This window comes from Ranitomeya imitator, chromosome 2, assembly GCF_032444005.1.
Source record: "Ranitomeya imitator isolate aRanImi1 chromosome 2, aRanImi1.pri, whole genome shotgun sequence".
In the NCBI taxonomy this organism is placed as follows: Eukaryota; Metazoa; Chordata; class Amphibia; order Anura; family Dendrobatidae; genus Ranitomeya; species Ranitomeya imitator.
In genome coordinates, this window is record NC_091283.1 from 201718458 (window position 1) to 201735092 (window position 16635).

The window sequence follows — 16635 nt, forward strand, 5'->3', positions numbered from 1 at the left end:
AGTGCCAACCTAAGAGAGGAGTCCTAATTGGCGATGGCTAACATACTCGGGCAAAGGAAGGTTGTCAGACAAAGCGTAGGCCCCATACCTGCATTATTCAAGGGGATGACCCACTATTAAATATCACTCCCTGTTCACATTACAAAAATATGCACAATATCTGTTTCTGCTTGTCAGGAAAGGACAGAACATTTCGAGTAGCATAGACGTATAGCTGGTTTCTAAAAACTTCTATCAGCTGCCAGAGGGGTAAGGAGACGGATTTTCTCCAGACTCCACCCACAGACAACATATTAGCAGCAACAAAACCAAAGCGAACACAAAGAAGAAATTAAAAAGGGTTTTTTTATGCTTTAAACGCTGAAATTAACAATTCAACAACTAAGTCTCAACCTTACAGGACTTTTTGGTACAAAATTGGTTTCTAGGATAACCTCATTAAAGTGCTCTTAGACCGATATACTGTATTTTTACTCTTCTCACTCAAGTTGTTGTTGTTCCCACGCTAAAGGCGCCCCATAAACATTAGATAACAGCTGCCTGTTCAATTTTCTCCTGACCATGCTATAGACATGCACGTTAGACTAAGCTGAGCATGCATGCGTTTGGCCATGGGAAAAGCGGAGCAAGTTGCTGCCAAACATCTATGGTGGTGGCATGTCTACGGAAAAAAAAAATAAGAAGATGAGCAATTGAAATTTAACAAGCTGAATCCTTCTGTCCACCACCGTTACTAGTCGGGGCAGGGAGCGTCAGGAGGCCCCATACACAAAAAATGGTTGGCCAATGTTTGCTGCTGTGTACTGGGTTTGGACAACTTTTATTTAACATATATGGGTAGTCTACAATTTTTAGGATTCTCAGAAAAGGAATATTTCCCTTAATAAGGAATGGTCTCCCCTAAAATGGGTAAGAAGCAACTCTGCAATTTATCAAAAACCTAAATTCTCCAGAACAGTGGGATTAATACATTTGCAGTTCACAGCTTGTTACCTAATATACCAGCACCTCTATCAGATGCAAGGAGCACACGCTTACAAGCTGGTCAATAAACATCACGCAAGTGCAGCGCACAAGCCATCCGAATTGCTGAATTCGACAAGACTCTCCTGATCCTGCGGAGGAAAAGCGGCTTCTGCTTGCAACAGGGAAAAGTGGCTTCTGCTTGCAACATGGCAAAGCGCACAGTTCAGACTGGCGGCACAAGCAGGCTGCTAGTCTGAACTGTCAATCTTCAGTAGGACCACCCCCTTCTCCAGGCTAGAAGGTAACCGGAGAGGCAGAGGTTTAGCTTTTACTATGTTTTGTAATACGAGCAATAGGTAAAAGTTAACTTTCGCCCATCGAGAAGAAAGAATTACAGCTAATCCCAAACTTGTGCTGTACAACTAAAAAGAATAAAAAAAATTATCCGTAGTAAAGATTGTCATGTACAATTGTAAGGATAATTCTATGGTTTAAAATAAAGTAAAAAACATAACACATAAGGCACTACTATGCAATGCTGACCTTGCGACGGACACAAATCATACAGCTTATGACTGATGGAGACCCCCTTTTAGTGCACAGATCCCACAAGGCCATCTTTGGCATGCACTGGGTTAGATATAGGATGTAATATGGATGCAAGAAATGAAAAGAAAATCTATATTATTACTCCTGTGCCTGCCCACAAATGCTTCATATGTAACCGAATAATGCAAGAGCTGCGAAGTACCGTATCGGAAAAGTCCCAACAATATGAAAAGAGACTGGTGGAGAGAGCCAGGAGTGGCCGCTGTACGTGGAAGGCAGGATCTTCTTCATTTTGTGCGGTACAGTCAGGTATACTGAAGAAGAAACAGCGGTCCGGGCTGTCTGAATGCTTCTTTTGCGTCTCCCGTCTCCACATTGTAAATTCTTCATGCTGCGGGGAGGGAGTTTCGTCATTCCAGGACAGAACACCTAAAACATCATGCGCAGGAAAGCTATAGGCGATGACCTGCAAGCAAAACCACAAGCACTATGTGCCACACTACTGATCGGACGGGGGTAAGAAGGGGGCGAGAAAGTGCAGTCACGACCGGCTCCTCTGTACCTTTCCTCGGGGGGAGGCGCTTGATTTGAAATCGAAGCTTGGGATTAACAAACTAAACAGGTTCTCTACACAAGAGATTCAGCTTTAGAAAATATGCACCTTCCAGGTTCTGTGACCCTAAGTCACAAATGTTCAAGTAAAACTGGTGCTTTTTATTTATTTATTTTTAATATTCATCCATGGTGGTCTCCAAAAATAGGTTCCTCACGTCTAGTATTGAAGCCAACTCGAAAATCTGTTTCTGCAAGTGAAGGTTTTCCACCAACTCTTCTCGGGGAAGAGAGGGATAGGTTTCGGGGTAATTCCTAGTCTCCTGTAAGAAAAGATAACAGCACCGAGGTAGGATCCAAAATAGGGATTTTTGTGTGTACTCACCGTAAAATCCTTTTCTCCGAGCCACTCATTGGGGGACACAGGACCATGGGTTATGCTGCTGTCACTAGGAGGCTGACACTAAGCTGAGACAAAAAAAGGTTAGCTCCTCCCCTGCAGTATACACCCTCGTACTGGCTTCCAGACACCCAGTTTAGTGCAAAAGCAGTAGGATATTAACAATATAACAAGTAACATTAGAATATAACATGTCAAACAAACAGTCAAGATCAAAAAAACAAGGTCACGAGCCGAAAGGCTACCAGGGTGGGTGCTGTGTCCCCCAATGAGTGGCTCGGAGAAAAGGATTTTACGGTGAGTACACACAAAAATCCCTATTTCTCCTTCGCCTCATTGGGGGACACAGGACCATGGGACGTCCCAAAGCAGTCCCTGGGAGGGAAACAATACAACCAAATAACTCCGTGTACCATCTGACTACAAATGCGCAACGGCCGCCTGCAGGATACGCCTGCCAAGGGCCGCGTCCGCAGAGGAGTGAATGTGAACATTGTAATGCTTTGTGAAAGTATGCAGGCTGGACCACGTTGCGGCCTTGCAAACCTGCTCCGCTGTAGCCTGGTGCCGGATGGCCCAGGAAGCACCCATCGACCGAGTGGAGTGAGCTCTAATCCCCGCCGGGATAGGACTGCCCCTGACCCGATAGGATTCCTGGATAGCAGATCGGATCCATCTGGCTATCGTGGATTTAGACGCAGCCAAACCCTTTCTGTGACCCTCCGGGAGCACGAAAAGGGCGTCCGATTTTCTGAAGTGAGCCGTTCTGGAAATGTACCTCCTGAGGGCCCTTACCACGTCAAGAGTATGGAGAGCCTTCTCGACCCTATGTTTGGGCTGCGGGCAAAAGGAGGGAAGAATGATGTCCTCATTAAGGTGGAAAGATGAGACCACCTTCGGAAGAAACGCCGGAGAAGGACGTAGGACTACCTTGTCCTGATGAAAAGCAAGGAAAGGAGCCCGGCAGGATAAAGCGGCGAGCTCTGAAACCCTTCTGATGGACGTCACCGCTACCAGGAAGGCAACCTTCCAAGAGAGGACAGAGAGCGGAACGTCTTGAAGGGGTTCGAACGGCGGTTCCTGGAGAACCCCCAGGACCAAATTGAGATCCCAGGTCTCTAAAGGCATCCTGTAGGGAGGAACAACATGGGAGACTCCCTGAATGAAAGTCTTGACCTGAAGGTTGGTGGCGATCCTACGCTGGAAAAGCACGGATAACGCTGAGATCTGACCTTTGAGGGAACTCAGAGCCAAACCGGAGTCCAGACCCGACTGAAGGAAATTCAAGATGCAAGGGATAGAGAAAACGAGAGGAGGGTGACCCCGGAGCCTGCACCATGAGAAGAAGGTTTTCCAGACGCGGTGGTAGATGGAGGCGGAAGACGCCTTTCGAGCACTTAACATGGTGGGGATGACCTGCTGAGAGAAACCGGCGCGAGTTAGAATCCAGGTTTCAACAGCCACGCCGTTAAACGTAGGGCCCCTGAGCTCTGATGGTAGATCGGTCCTTGGCGAAGCAGGTCTGGGCGGTCTGGCAACCGCAAGGGAACGTCGGCTACGAGCTGAACGAGCTCCGCGTACCAAGCGCGACGAGGCCAGTCTGGGGCGACCAGGATGACTGGAACTCCCTCCGTCTTGATCTTTCGGATCACCCTCGGCAGCAAGGGAAGGGGAGGAAACACGTATGGGAGCTGAAATTGATGCCACGGAGAGATCAGCGCGTCCACTCCTATGGCCTGGGGATCCCGAGATCGAGCAATGAAGTTGTGGACTTTGGCGTTCAATCTGGACGCCATCAGATCCACGTCCGGGGTCCCCCAGCGAAGACAGATCTGGAGAAAAACCTCTGGGTGGAGTTCCCACTCCCCCGAGGCAAGGCCCTGGCGGCTCAGGAAGTCCGCCGCCCAGTTCTCGACTCCCGGAATGTGCACCGCAGAGATGATGGAGTGGTTGGTTTCGGCCCAACGAAGGATGAGGGAGACTTCCTGCATCGCTGCCCTGCTGCGGGTACCCCCCTGGTGGTTGATGTAGGCCACCGCCGTGACGTTGTCCGATTGGACTCGTACTGGGTGACCCGCGAGCAGGGCGTGAAAGCGACTCAGAGCAAGTCTGATAGCGCGGATCTCCAGGATGTTGATGGGAAGTTTGGATTCCCGAACTGTCCATCGGCCCTGGGCAGAGTGGTGGAGGAACACCGCCCCCCAGCCAAGAAGACTGGCGTCGGTAGTTACCACTAACCAGCGGATCGGGAGGAAGGACTTCCCCTGGAGAAGAGATGGGCCCAGGGTCCACCATACAAGAGATTGTCTGACCCGCGGGGACAGGGGGCAAGGGTGGTCGAGAGATGAGATACTCCTGTCCCAGTTGTCCAGCAAAGCCTGTTGCAAGGGACGGAGATGGAGTTGAGCAAAAGCAACTGCTTCGATTGTGGCAACCATCTTTCCCAGGATCTTCATGGCGAACCGAATGGTTCGCGGGCGGGGATGACAGAGCGTTCGGGCTCCCTTCTGAAGCGCTTGGGCCTTGGACCGAGGAAGCAAGACCAGTCCCCTCGAAGTGTCCAGGATCATTCCCAGAAAGGAGATCCGACGGGCCGGAACGGGAGCGGATTTGTCCCAGTTGATCAACCAACCTAGGCGCGAAAGAGAATCCAGGGTAATTTGGACGCTTGACTCGCAGGCTTGAAAAGACGGGCCCTTTATGAGGAGATCGTCTAAGTAAGGAAACACGACGACTCCTCGAGAATGAAGGATGGCCATGACAGCCGCCATGACCTTGGTAAATACCCTGGGCGCCGTGGCGAGACCGAAGGGTAAAGCCGTGAACTGGAAGTGGTCCTCCCGAATGGCAAAGCGGAGGAACCTCTGATGAGACGGGAAAATCGGAATGTGAAGATAGGCATCCTTGATGTCTATCGAGGCTAGAAATTCCCCTCTCTCCATCGAAGAGATGACCGATCTGAGCGATTCCATCCTGAAGTGCCGGACTCTTACGCACTTGTTCAGGAGCTTCAGATCCAAAATGGGCCGCACTTTTCCGTCCTTCTTTGGCACGACGAAGAGGTTTGAGTAGAAACCTTTGAACCTCTCGTGTTCCGGGACCGGGACAATGACCCCGCTCTGGCGGAGGCTGTGAATGGCGCAAAGAAGGGCGCGAGACTGAGCTGCCGAGCTGGGAAGACGAGAGGGGAAGAACCGAGTTGGAGGAGGAGAGGAGAACTCTATCTTGTAACCTGACGATACCAGATCCCTGACCCATTCGTCGTGCACGACGGAGAGCCAGGCTTGCTGAAAAAGGAGCAGACGGCCGCCTACTCTGATGGTATCGACTGGCGCCGTTCCCGAGTCATTGAGACGAGAATCTGGGAGGTCTGGACCCTCGGGATCTGGGTTGTCTAGGTTTCCCGCGCCAGGAAGGAATAGGCCTGAAGGAGGGACGAGCATCTCTGTCGGTGCGAGCGGATCGGTCCGATCTGGGAAGACCGGTAGGATTGGACCAGGCTGAGCTGGTACGAAAGGGCCGAAAGCGAAAGTAAGGCTGGCGCTGGAAGGCTGCCTTGGGCCTCTGTTGGGGAAGGAACTTGCTCTTTCCCCCTGTGGCGTCGGAAATAAGCTGGTCAAGCTTTTCGCCGAAAAGCCGCCCGCTTTGAAAAGGGAGGGAGATCAGAGATTTCTTAGAGGAGGAATCTGCACGCCAATCTCTGAGCCAAAGAGCCCTTCTAATAGCGATGGCGTTGGAAGCCGCGGATGCTGCGCAGTTCGCCGCGTCGAGGGATGCGAACATCACATAATCACTAGCCATGGCTAACTGCTTAGCCAGGTCCGCCATCTCGGACGGGAGGTCCTGTTCGTTAATGGATTTCGCTAGAGCATCCGCCCAGGAAACCATAGCCTTGGACACCCAAGCCGCTGCGAAGGAGGGGGACAGGGAAGAGCCAGAGGCTTCATACACCGAACGAGCTAGCGAGTCTATCTGGCGTTCGGTGGGGCTCTTAATTGACGCGCCTTCCGGGACTGAAAGAAGCGTTTTGGAAGCTAGGCGTGAGACCGGCGGATCTACTAAAGGAGGATCCGTCCAGTCTTTCACGAGATCCGCTGAGAAGGGATACTTTGATAGCAGATCCTTTTTACCCGTGAACCGCTTATCTGGATGCTCCCTGTGACGCCTGACTATATCCAGAAAGGCTGGATGTGAGGCAAAGGATTTGTGGGAACGTTTGGATCTGGTAAACGAGACCGCGTGTTCCGGAGCGGAATTAGCGTCATCCTCCACCTTAAGAGCGTGATTGACTGCTACAATGAGGGAGTCGACCGTAGCTCTGAACTCCGGAGCCTCCGGGTCCAATGATACCTCAGACTCATGTTCAGAGTCGGGAGCGCTGTGAGCCCCCAAAGAGGGTGAGCGAGAGGGGGAGCTGTCAGATTCTGAGCGGCGGGGAGAGCGTTCAGGAGAGGTAGTGCGGATCCGTTTTCTGGAAGACCGAGCCTCTTTATGGAGAGAGCGGCCCCTGCTGACCGACGATTCCCCTGCTATGGAAGGATCTCTTAACGCCTGTAACGGGTTACCTCGTTCCCCAGGAGGATTTTGAATGGATTTGATGGCGTTGGCTAAAAAATCCACGGATTGAGAGAGAGAAGCGACCCACGGGGGGGGACTAGGTACGCCAGAGTCGGTGGCGGTGGAGGGCTCCTGGGCACATGGGGCATCGCAGGCAGAACAGAGGGGGGAACTTTGAGGCCTAGGAAGAGGGGCCTGACAGGTGGTACACGCAGAAAAAAAGGTTGTATGCACCTTAGAGGATTTTTTAGATCTAGTCTGCGACATGACTCTAATGCACAAAAAGCCACAGGGGCTATAAATTGGCCTGGGAGCAGAGGGCGGCGCTGCAGAGGAGAAGCTGACGATGTCTCCTTACCCCGGTCCTGTGTCCCGCTGTCCTGGGAAGCCGGCTGGGAAATCAGAGACAGGGAACTAGCTGCACGTGGGCGCTGTGCTTCCGAGATGCGGTAGAGCTGAGCTGCGGCGTGTCTGTGAGGACCAAGATGGCCGCCGAGATCAGGGGGGAGATCTCGGCGGCTGCGAGAAGCGCCAGGGACCGGGGGCGGCGCCGCCAATGACGCGCAGCAGTGGGCGGAGCCTATCGGCAGCGACCAGCGGCCAGGCCGAAGCCGGGGACTAAATTTGCGGCCCCGGCCCGGCGCGCGGCCGCAAAGGGCCGACGACTCGGCCCACCATACTGCGCTGCAGCCCGCCGATGTGCCAGGTTGAGGAGGAGCCCTCCGGACCGCTGAGACCCCCCCATCCCCCACGGAACACTTACCCCTGTGGAGGTGAGAGGAATCTAGCGCTTGGGAGAATAGCTGGGACGGTGCAGGGGTTGGGAAGCCTCAATCCACCAGCCCCTGAGAGAGAGGGGTGGAGAGGAACCGTCCACCACCTGAGTCACACCGAAACATTGGTGATGCAGTATGGTCTGCACGGACGCCACGGGGAATAGGGCCACTGTACAGCCGAGGGTAGAACCTGGTGGACAGGGCATATGTCCGGCAATAAAAAAGGGCCTGGCTGCAGAGGAGGGTACTGGAGGAAAACACCAGTGCTCGTCTGTATAAAAAAGGGGAGATCGGGGCCCATTTAGGGGAGAAACCGTCGCCCAAAAAATGTCAGCTCAGGCAGTGGCTCCCACGTCGCAGGAGAGGATACGGAGAGGAGAACTCCCGTGCTCGCCTGTTGTTGGTTCGGGGGAGATCGGACCCTGAAAGGACCCGTCGCCCCCTTCGTCCGGAAAAGATAAAAAAGAAAAAATACGTGAAATTAAAAATCAGTGTGCCTCCTACGGACACTAAGCTTAAACTGGGTGTCTGGAAGCCAGTACGAGGGTGTATACTGCAGGGGAGGAGCTAACCTTTTTTTGTCTCAGCTTAGTGTCAGCCTCCTAGTGACAGCAGCATAACCCATGGTCCTGTGTCCCCCAATGAGGCGAAGGAGAAAGATACAACATCAACAGACATGTCAATGATGTGGCAGATTCAAGGGGTCTGTCCCAAGGCTACAAACTTCTACACCCCCAAAGTGATGATCCAGCAGCGAAAGACCGCGTTTTGAACTTTTGTATGTGTGTGCCTGGAAGTGCACTAGGGCGTGATGATGCCCTTACAGCTCCTCTGGTTGATTGACAGGTCACTGGCTCAGATACATGGCAAGGAATACAGCGCGAGGCTGAGGAGCTGTAGGTTATTATTCACGCCCCAAAGCACCAACACTTCAAGACAAATATATACTGAACTTTAAAACACAGCTTCTCCCTGCCGGAACATCACGTTGGGATCATAAAGGGATCAACTTGCTATATCTTTTTAAAGAACTGTACAGTCGTAAGTTATTACAAAGTCATTGCAGAGAAAGTCTACTGATTTAAATAGGAGCCTTGCAATGATTCCTTTCACCTGTGGGGGCACTGCAGGGAGACAGAACACTTGCTGCTGGATCCCTCCTGCCGATCGCTGTGATTGCTTGGAGGTAGCAGCAGAAGCAGTAATTCTATATAAAAGCCATTTAAAAAAAAAAATTGCATACCATCAATGTCATTGTGGTTAAATACTCACCTTAAAACTTTTATGCATTCTAAGCGTTGCAGAACAAAATATGAATCTTGTAAGAAGTAAACGCAAAAACTCATCTCCGAAAAACTGAAGGAAAGCTTGGTCTGAAAAGGAGAACGAACAGTTAAAAGTGGATTGTAAGAGAGAGATCTAAATATTGGCGCGGAATTTGAACCACGCTTCGCTAATTGGTCGCGGCCGGCCGAATCCTGTGTATAAATTGCATTATTCTGAAAACTTCATAAATAAACTAAACACATATTCTAGAATACCCGATGCGTTGGAATCGGGCCACCATCTAGTAGATAGATAGAACACCACTATATATATGTATATATTTGTATATAAATATACAGTACTGTATATAGTGTTTTTATAAATATATACGTATACTCAGTGGGGAAAATAAGTATTTGATAATTATATTGTATTTTATTGCGTGAAATAAGCATTTGATCACCGACCAACCAGTAAAAATTCTGTCTCTCACAGACCTGTTAGTTTTATTACCTGGATTATTGTCACCTGTTTACATTTCAAGACCCTGGAGTGGCCGAGCCAAACAGGTGCAATTAATACAGGTAATATTAATACAGGTAATGAGCACAGAGTATTAGGGCTTCTTAAAGAAAAACTAAGGTTATGTGCACACGTTGTGGATTTCCTGCGGATACGCAGCGTTTACCGTGCAGGAACAGTGCAGATCCGCAAATGATTTACAGTTCAATGTAAATCAATGGAAAAAAAAAAATGCTGTGCTAATGGTGCGGAAAACTCCGTGCGGAAACGCTGCGGATTAAAAGAAGGAGCATGTCACTTTTTTGCGGATCTGCAGCGTTTTTGTACCCATTCCATTATAGAAATCCGCAGGGGTAAAAATTGCAAGAAATACGCACAAAAACCGCAGCAAATCCGCACCTGCATTTTCTGCCAAGAGATGCAGAATCCGCACAAAAAAATTCCTGAGGCTAATCCGCAACGTGGGCACATAGCATAACAGGTCTGGGAAAGCCAGAATTCTTGCTGGTTGGTCAGTGATCACATACTTATTTCATGCAATAAAATGCTAATGAATGATGTAAGTATCATACAATGTGATTTCCTGTTTTTGATTGTAAGATTCTGTCTCTCACCGTAGAAGTGTACCTATGATAACAATTACAGACCTCTCCATTCTTTGTAGGTGGGAAAACTTGCAAAATCAGCAGAGTATCAAATACTTAAAATACTTATTATCCCCTCTGTACATACATACACTGCTATAAAAAAAATAAAGGGAACACTTAAAAACACAAAGTAACGCCAAGTCAATCATTTCTGTGAATCCAACCTGCCCAGTTATGAAGCAACACTGATTGGGAATCAATATAGTTACATAGATATTAAGGTTGAAGGAAGACTATATGTCCATCTAGTTCAACCCATAGCCTAACCTAACATGCCCTAACATGTTGATCCAGAGGAAGGCAAAAAAAACCCATGTGGCAAAGAGTAAGCTCCACATTGGGGAAAAAAAATTCCTTCCCGACTCCACATACGGCAATCAGACTAGTTCCCTGGATCAACGCCATATCAAGGAATCTAGTATATATACCCTGTAACATTATACTTTTCCAGAAAGGTATCCAGTCCCCTCTTAAATTTAAGTAATGAATCACTCATTACAACATCATACGGCAGAGAGTTCCATAGTCTCACTGCTCTTACAGTAAAGAATCCGCGTCTGTTATTATGCTTAAACCTTTTTTCCTCCAAACGCAGAGGATGCCCCCTTGTCCCTGTTACAGGTCGATGATTAAAAAGATCATCAGAAAGGTCTTTGTACTGTCCCCTCATATTTATACATTAAAATAAGATCACCCCTTAGTCTTCGTTTTTCCAAACTAAACAGCCCCAAGTGTAATAACCTATCTTGGTATTGCAGACCCCCCAGTCCTCTAATAAACTTGGTCGCTCTTCTCTGCACCTGCTCTAGTTCAGCTATGTCTTTCTTATACACCGGAGACCAGAACTGTGCACAGTATTCTAAGTGTGGTCGAACTAGTGACTTGTATAGAGGTAAAATTATATTCTCCTCATGAGCATCTATGCCTCTTTTAATGCATCCCATTATTTTATTTGCCTTTGTAGCAGCTGCCTGACACTGGCCCCTGAATATAAGTTTGTCATCCACCAATACACCCAGGTCTTTTTCATGAGTGTGCTCAGTGCTCGGATTCTCCAGAGCACTCTCGGGTGATCTCCGAGTATTTGTTAGTGCTCGGATATTTAGTTTTCAGCGCCCCAGCTGGATGATTTACAGCTACTAGCCATCTTGATTACATGTGGGGATTCCCTAGCAACCAGGCAACCCCCACATGTACTCAGCCTGGGTAGCAGCTGTAAATCATTCAGCTGCGGTGATGAAAACTAAATCTCCGAGCACTAACAAATACACAGAGGTCACCAGAGAGTGCTCGGGAAAACCTGAGCAACGAGTACACTGGCTCATCACTAGTAGAAATAATCGGAAATTAGCAAGACAACCCCTATTAAGGAGCGGTTCTGCGGGGGTGACAACAGACCATTTCTCTGTTCTCATCCTTTTTGACTGATTTAGTCACTTTTGCATTTGTCAATGCTTTCACCTCTAGAGGTACTGTATAGTAGTATGAAGTGATGTCTACAACCCACAGAAGTTGCTCAGGTAGTGCAGCTCATCCAGGATGGCACATCAAAGCGAGCTGTGGCAAGAAGGGTAGCTGTGTCAGGCCAGTACACCAGGAGACGTGGAGGGGGCCGTAGGAGGGCAACAACCCAGCAGCAGGACCATTACCTCCTCCTTTGTGCAAGTAGGAACAGGAGGAGCAGTGCAAAAATGACCTCCAGCAGCCCACAAATGTGCATGTATCTCCTCAAACTGTCAAATACAGGCTGCATGAAGGTGGTATGAGGGCCCGACGTCCACAAGTGGGTGTTGTGCTTACAGCCCACACCGTGCAGGCTGATTGGCATTTACCAGAGAACACCAAGGTTGGCAGATTTGAAATTGGCGCCCTGTGCCCTTCACGGATGAGAGCAGGTTCACACTGAGCACACGTGACAGACGTGACAGTCTGGAGAGTGAGCTGCTGCCTGCAACATCCTCCAGCATGACCAGTTTGGCAGTGGGTCAGTAATGGTGTGGGGTGGCATTTCTTTGGAGGGCCGTACAGCCTTCCATGTGCTCGCCAGAGGTAGCCTGACTGCCATTAGGTACCGAGATGAGATCCGCAGACCCCTTGTGAGACCATATGCTGGGTGCGGTTGGCCCTGGGTTCCTTCTGATGCAGGACAATGCCAGACCTCATGTGGCTGGAGTGTGTCAGCAGTTCATCCATGAAGGCATTGAAGCTATGGACTGGCCCGCCGATTCTCCAGACCTGAATCCGACTGAGCACATCCGAGACATCATGTCTCGCTCCATCTACCAATGTCACGTTGCACCACAGACTATCCAGGAGTAGTGATGAGCGAATATACTCGTTACTAGAGATTTCTCCAGCATGCTCGGGGGTCCTCCGAGTATTTGTTTGTGTTCGGAGATTTAATTTTCATCACCTCAGCTGAATGATTTACATCTGTTAGCCAGCATGAGTACATGTGGGGATTCCCTAGCAACCAGGCAACTCCCACATGTACTTATGCTGGCTAACAAATTTAAACCATTCAGCTGCGGCGAGATAAACTAAATCTCCGAGCACTAAAAACTCGGAAGACGCCCCCCGAGCATGCTTGAGAAATCTCGATTAACGAGTATATTCGCTCATCACTATCCAGGAGTTGACTGATGCAGGTCTGGGAGGAGATCACTCATGGGGAACATCCGCTGCCTCATCAAGACCATACCTAGGCATAGCAGGGAGATCATACAGGCACGTGGAGGCCACACACAATACTGAGCATCATTTCCATGTCATGAGGCATTTCCACTGAAGTTGGAGCAGCCTGTAATTTGATTTTCCACTTTGATTTTGAGTATCATTCCAAATCCAGACCTCCATGGGATATTAATGTTGATTTACATTCATAATAGTTATGTTTTATTGTTCCGAACACATTCCACTATGCAATGAATAAAAATTTGCAACTGGAATATTTCATTCAGTGATATCTAAGATGTGGGATTTTAGAGTTCCTTTTAATTTTTTTTGAGCAGTGTATATACACATATATACACACATCCATATAGTGTGTTTTTATTTTTTTCTTTGCCTAGAAATGTCGCCACTCTTGTCCATGGGCGGTTAATGGTATTGCATCTGGTCTCCCCCAACTTGAATCAATGTGACAATACCGAACCCAATTCTTGGAAAATATTGCAGATTCTGGAAGAAGCAGCCATGTTGTTCTAGCGCTTACGATGCAGTCCCATGTATTACCTACAGATCGTGAATGTGTCAATAGCTGTGCGATATCTCTATTGATTTTCCGTAAATGATCCTGACACTTTTCCCAAAGCCCATTGCGCATGCTGGACAGGCCGGAGATGAACAGGAACGCCATAAGGGGGTTATTGAGGAAGAGAGTGAAGAGGCTCCCACGTTGCGAGTGATCTGTAAGAAAAAAAAAAAAAAAAAAGGTGGAGGATTTTACTCCCCAGCTGGAACAAACAATGGGATTAGAACTTTTTACCATTAATGTGTTAAAAATCTTCCTTAATTGCAATAATAAAATGCCCATGGTCATGTAAAACAGACACCAACTCTTCCAGAAACCTTACCTTGAAGTGAGTAGTGACAATGACCGGGCTCTCCTCCTTAACGTGAATGGCCACCCTTTAAAACCAGCTGTTTAGTCTTTTTAGCATACAAAAGGCCCAGCTCTATTTAAAGATTATTCCCATCTTCATATACAGATAGAGCTTGTAAAAACAAAAATTATGCAATTTACTGTTTATAAAAATTTGCAGCCGTTCTTGAGATAAACACTTTTCTTTTGTTTAGACCTTGTTGCCTAGGAGACCGACCACTGTTGCCATCCTGTTTGTCGGCAAAGAACTGAAGCTGGCCGGGATTAGGAGACAACGGTGTGACCCAACGATCCTGGTGGGCTCTCCAACTATGCTTATTAGATTAATAAAAAAGATCTCGTAAGCATTCTGCATGTTCTGATGTCTAGCAGTGGTGGTCGGTCTCCTAGGCAATGCGCTGGAAACAAAAAAAAGTGTTAATACCTTTAGGGTATGTTCACACGTTCAGGATTTCCATCCTTTTTTTTTCCTGACTGTTTTTTAAAAAACTGCAGCTCTTGGCAGAAAACGCAGGTCCTTTTTTTGGTCCTTTTTTGATGCGTTTTTTGATGCGTTTTTTTGATGCAGTTTTCTAGCCAGAGTCTGTGTGTTTTCTAGGAATTTTTTTAGGGTTAAAATGGCTGAAAATACCCTAACCCTACCCCTACCCCTACCCCTACCCCTATTCTAACCTTAGTGAAAAAAAAAAAAAAAAATTTTTTATTTTTTTTTATTGTCCCTACCTATGGGGGTGACAAAGTGGGGGGGGTGTCATTTACTATTTTTTTATTTTGATCACTGAGATAGGTTATATCTCAGTGATCAAAATGCACTTTGGAACGAATCTGCCGGCCGGCAGATTCGGCGGGCGCACTGCGCATGCGCCCGCCATTTTGCAAGATGGCGGCGCCCAGGGAGAAGACGGCCGGACGGACACCGGGACGCCGGGTGAGTATAAGGGGGGGGAGATTAGGGCACGGGGGGGGGCATCGGAGCACTGGGGGGGGGGGGGCATCGGAGCACTGGGGGCGGGGCATCGGAGCACGGGGGGGCGGGATCGGAACACGGGGGGGGGCAGCCACACTCCGCCCACGCACTTCCGCCCGCTCCCCGCACTTCCTGCTGCAGCGGTTCTGCACATCAAACCGCAGTATAACCCGCAGATATATTTTTGATCTGCGGGTTTTACTGCGGTTTGGACCTCACAATGGAGGTCTATGGGTGCAGAACCGCTGCGGCTCCGGAGAAAGAATTGACATGCTCCTTCTTTTTTCCGGGAGCTATTCAGCGCGTCTTTTTTTTTACAATTTCCGGACCATGTGCACAGTGTGTCCTGTTTTCCATAGGGTACAGTGTACTGTACCCTGCATGGAAAACAGCTGCGGAACCGCAGCGGCAAAACCGCCGCGGTTCCGCGGTAAAAAACGCACTGTGTGAACATGGCCTTAGTCTATGCCCGATGAAGAGACCTGAGTAAGCTTGCAATTTGTTACCATCTTTTCAGTTAGCCATTAAAAAGGTATCAACCACTGAGGACTCTCAAATCTAAAAATTTTCTAGAACGGCTGAACATTTTAATAAGCAGTAATAGTAGTTACAAGACCTAGCCAACAATACCCATTCAGGGAAAAATGGGAATAACCCTTTAATTCTATCCAAAACCACACCATACATATAAAGCAAAGACAAACTTCTTGAGGGCCTGCAGCTTCAGATACAACATGGGAGTTTATTGCACACTTATAAATTTATTTGCGAGACAGGGATGGCTGCAGTTGTATCCTTAGAAGTGTTTTTTTTCCTTCACAGCCATCGTCCTGGCACGCTGCGTGTCTGGACTGACGCCAGTGTGAATCATGGCTTACGGTGCGGCTTACTTAAGGTCACGGATCCAAGGAGTAGAAGGAAGCCAGGAATATTGGTGTGAGCCCCCGACAGGCTGGGCCGCCACCACCAGGATCCGCTGACTTGGCAGAAGTACAAAGGCTTTATCCCCCATTAACCCACCGTCAGAGGGGCCCAGGTTAACCAATTCATGCCAGAGTTAATTTAACCCCATGATATCTAGACCACTTTGTGCTTCGCGTAGCTGCAGATTATTTCTTAGTTACTGGGCCATACTTGTACTTCTACCTTTCACAACTTTACACTCAAAAAAGGTTAAGTAGCAAAAAAAAAAAAAAAAAGGCTCAAAGATCAGAAAACATTTGGTCCGATGATCATTTGGGTATAGATTGTCGCCCTAGTAATAAAGGCGAAACTTCCTGGCCTGATTTGTGCTTTTCGTGGCATTTTTAGAATAGATTCCTCTTATAATAAGGCTTTACCCAGTATGGGAGCAATAAGGGCTCCGCTCACATTAGCACCCTGGACTACCATGTATAATGGAAACCACTAATGGAATCTGTGCTGGAGCCAACCACAGCATCTGACGGACCCCAATGACTAACAAGGTCTGCCGGGATTTACCGAGGTGAGCAGAGCTTTAATAGGAAAGATGGATCTGCTTTTCACTCATCAAAAAAAGATAAAATCATTATAAGGCTATGTGTCCACGTTGCAGAATCTAAGCAGAATTTTCCTCATCAAAACCGGACACCCTTGCCAGGAAATCCGCTTGCGTTTTTCTTGCTTTTTTTTTTTTTTTGCATTTGTCGCGTTTTTCATGTTTTTTATTTTACTTCTTCATGCATCCCAATACAATTGCCACGATTCTGCAAAATTAATTAACATGCTGCTTATTTTTCAACGACGCCTTTCCGCTGCGGAAAAAAAACGCAGCATGGGCACAACAATTGCGGAATGCCATTAAAAAT

General features: G+C 48.2%; 1 protein-coding gene across 2 annotated transcripts in view; it reads right to left on the minus strand.

Annotated features, from left to right (window-relative positions):
- Positions 1 to 326: 326 nt before the first annotated feature.
- The window catches only part of SCAI (suppressor of cancer cell invasion), a 126839-nt gene continuing 110530 nt past the window's right edge, over positions 327 to 16635 (minus strand). For both annotated transcript variants that reach the window (XM_069748485.1, XM_069748487.1), the window contains exons 15-17: positions 13470 to 13643; positions 9073 to 9173; positions 327 to 2390 (exon numbers count right to left, since the gene is read on the minus strand). In XM_069748485.1, coding sequence (XP_069604586.1) covers positions 2244 to 2390; positions 9073 to 9173; positions 13470 to 13643 — 422 coding nt within the window. In that variant the 3' untranslated portion in view covers positions 327 to 2243. The remainder of the gene's footprint in view (positions 2391 to 9072; positions 9174 to 13469; positions 13644 to 16635) is intronic.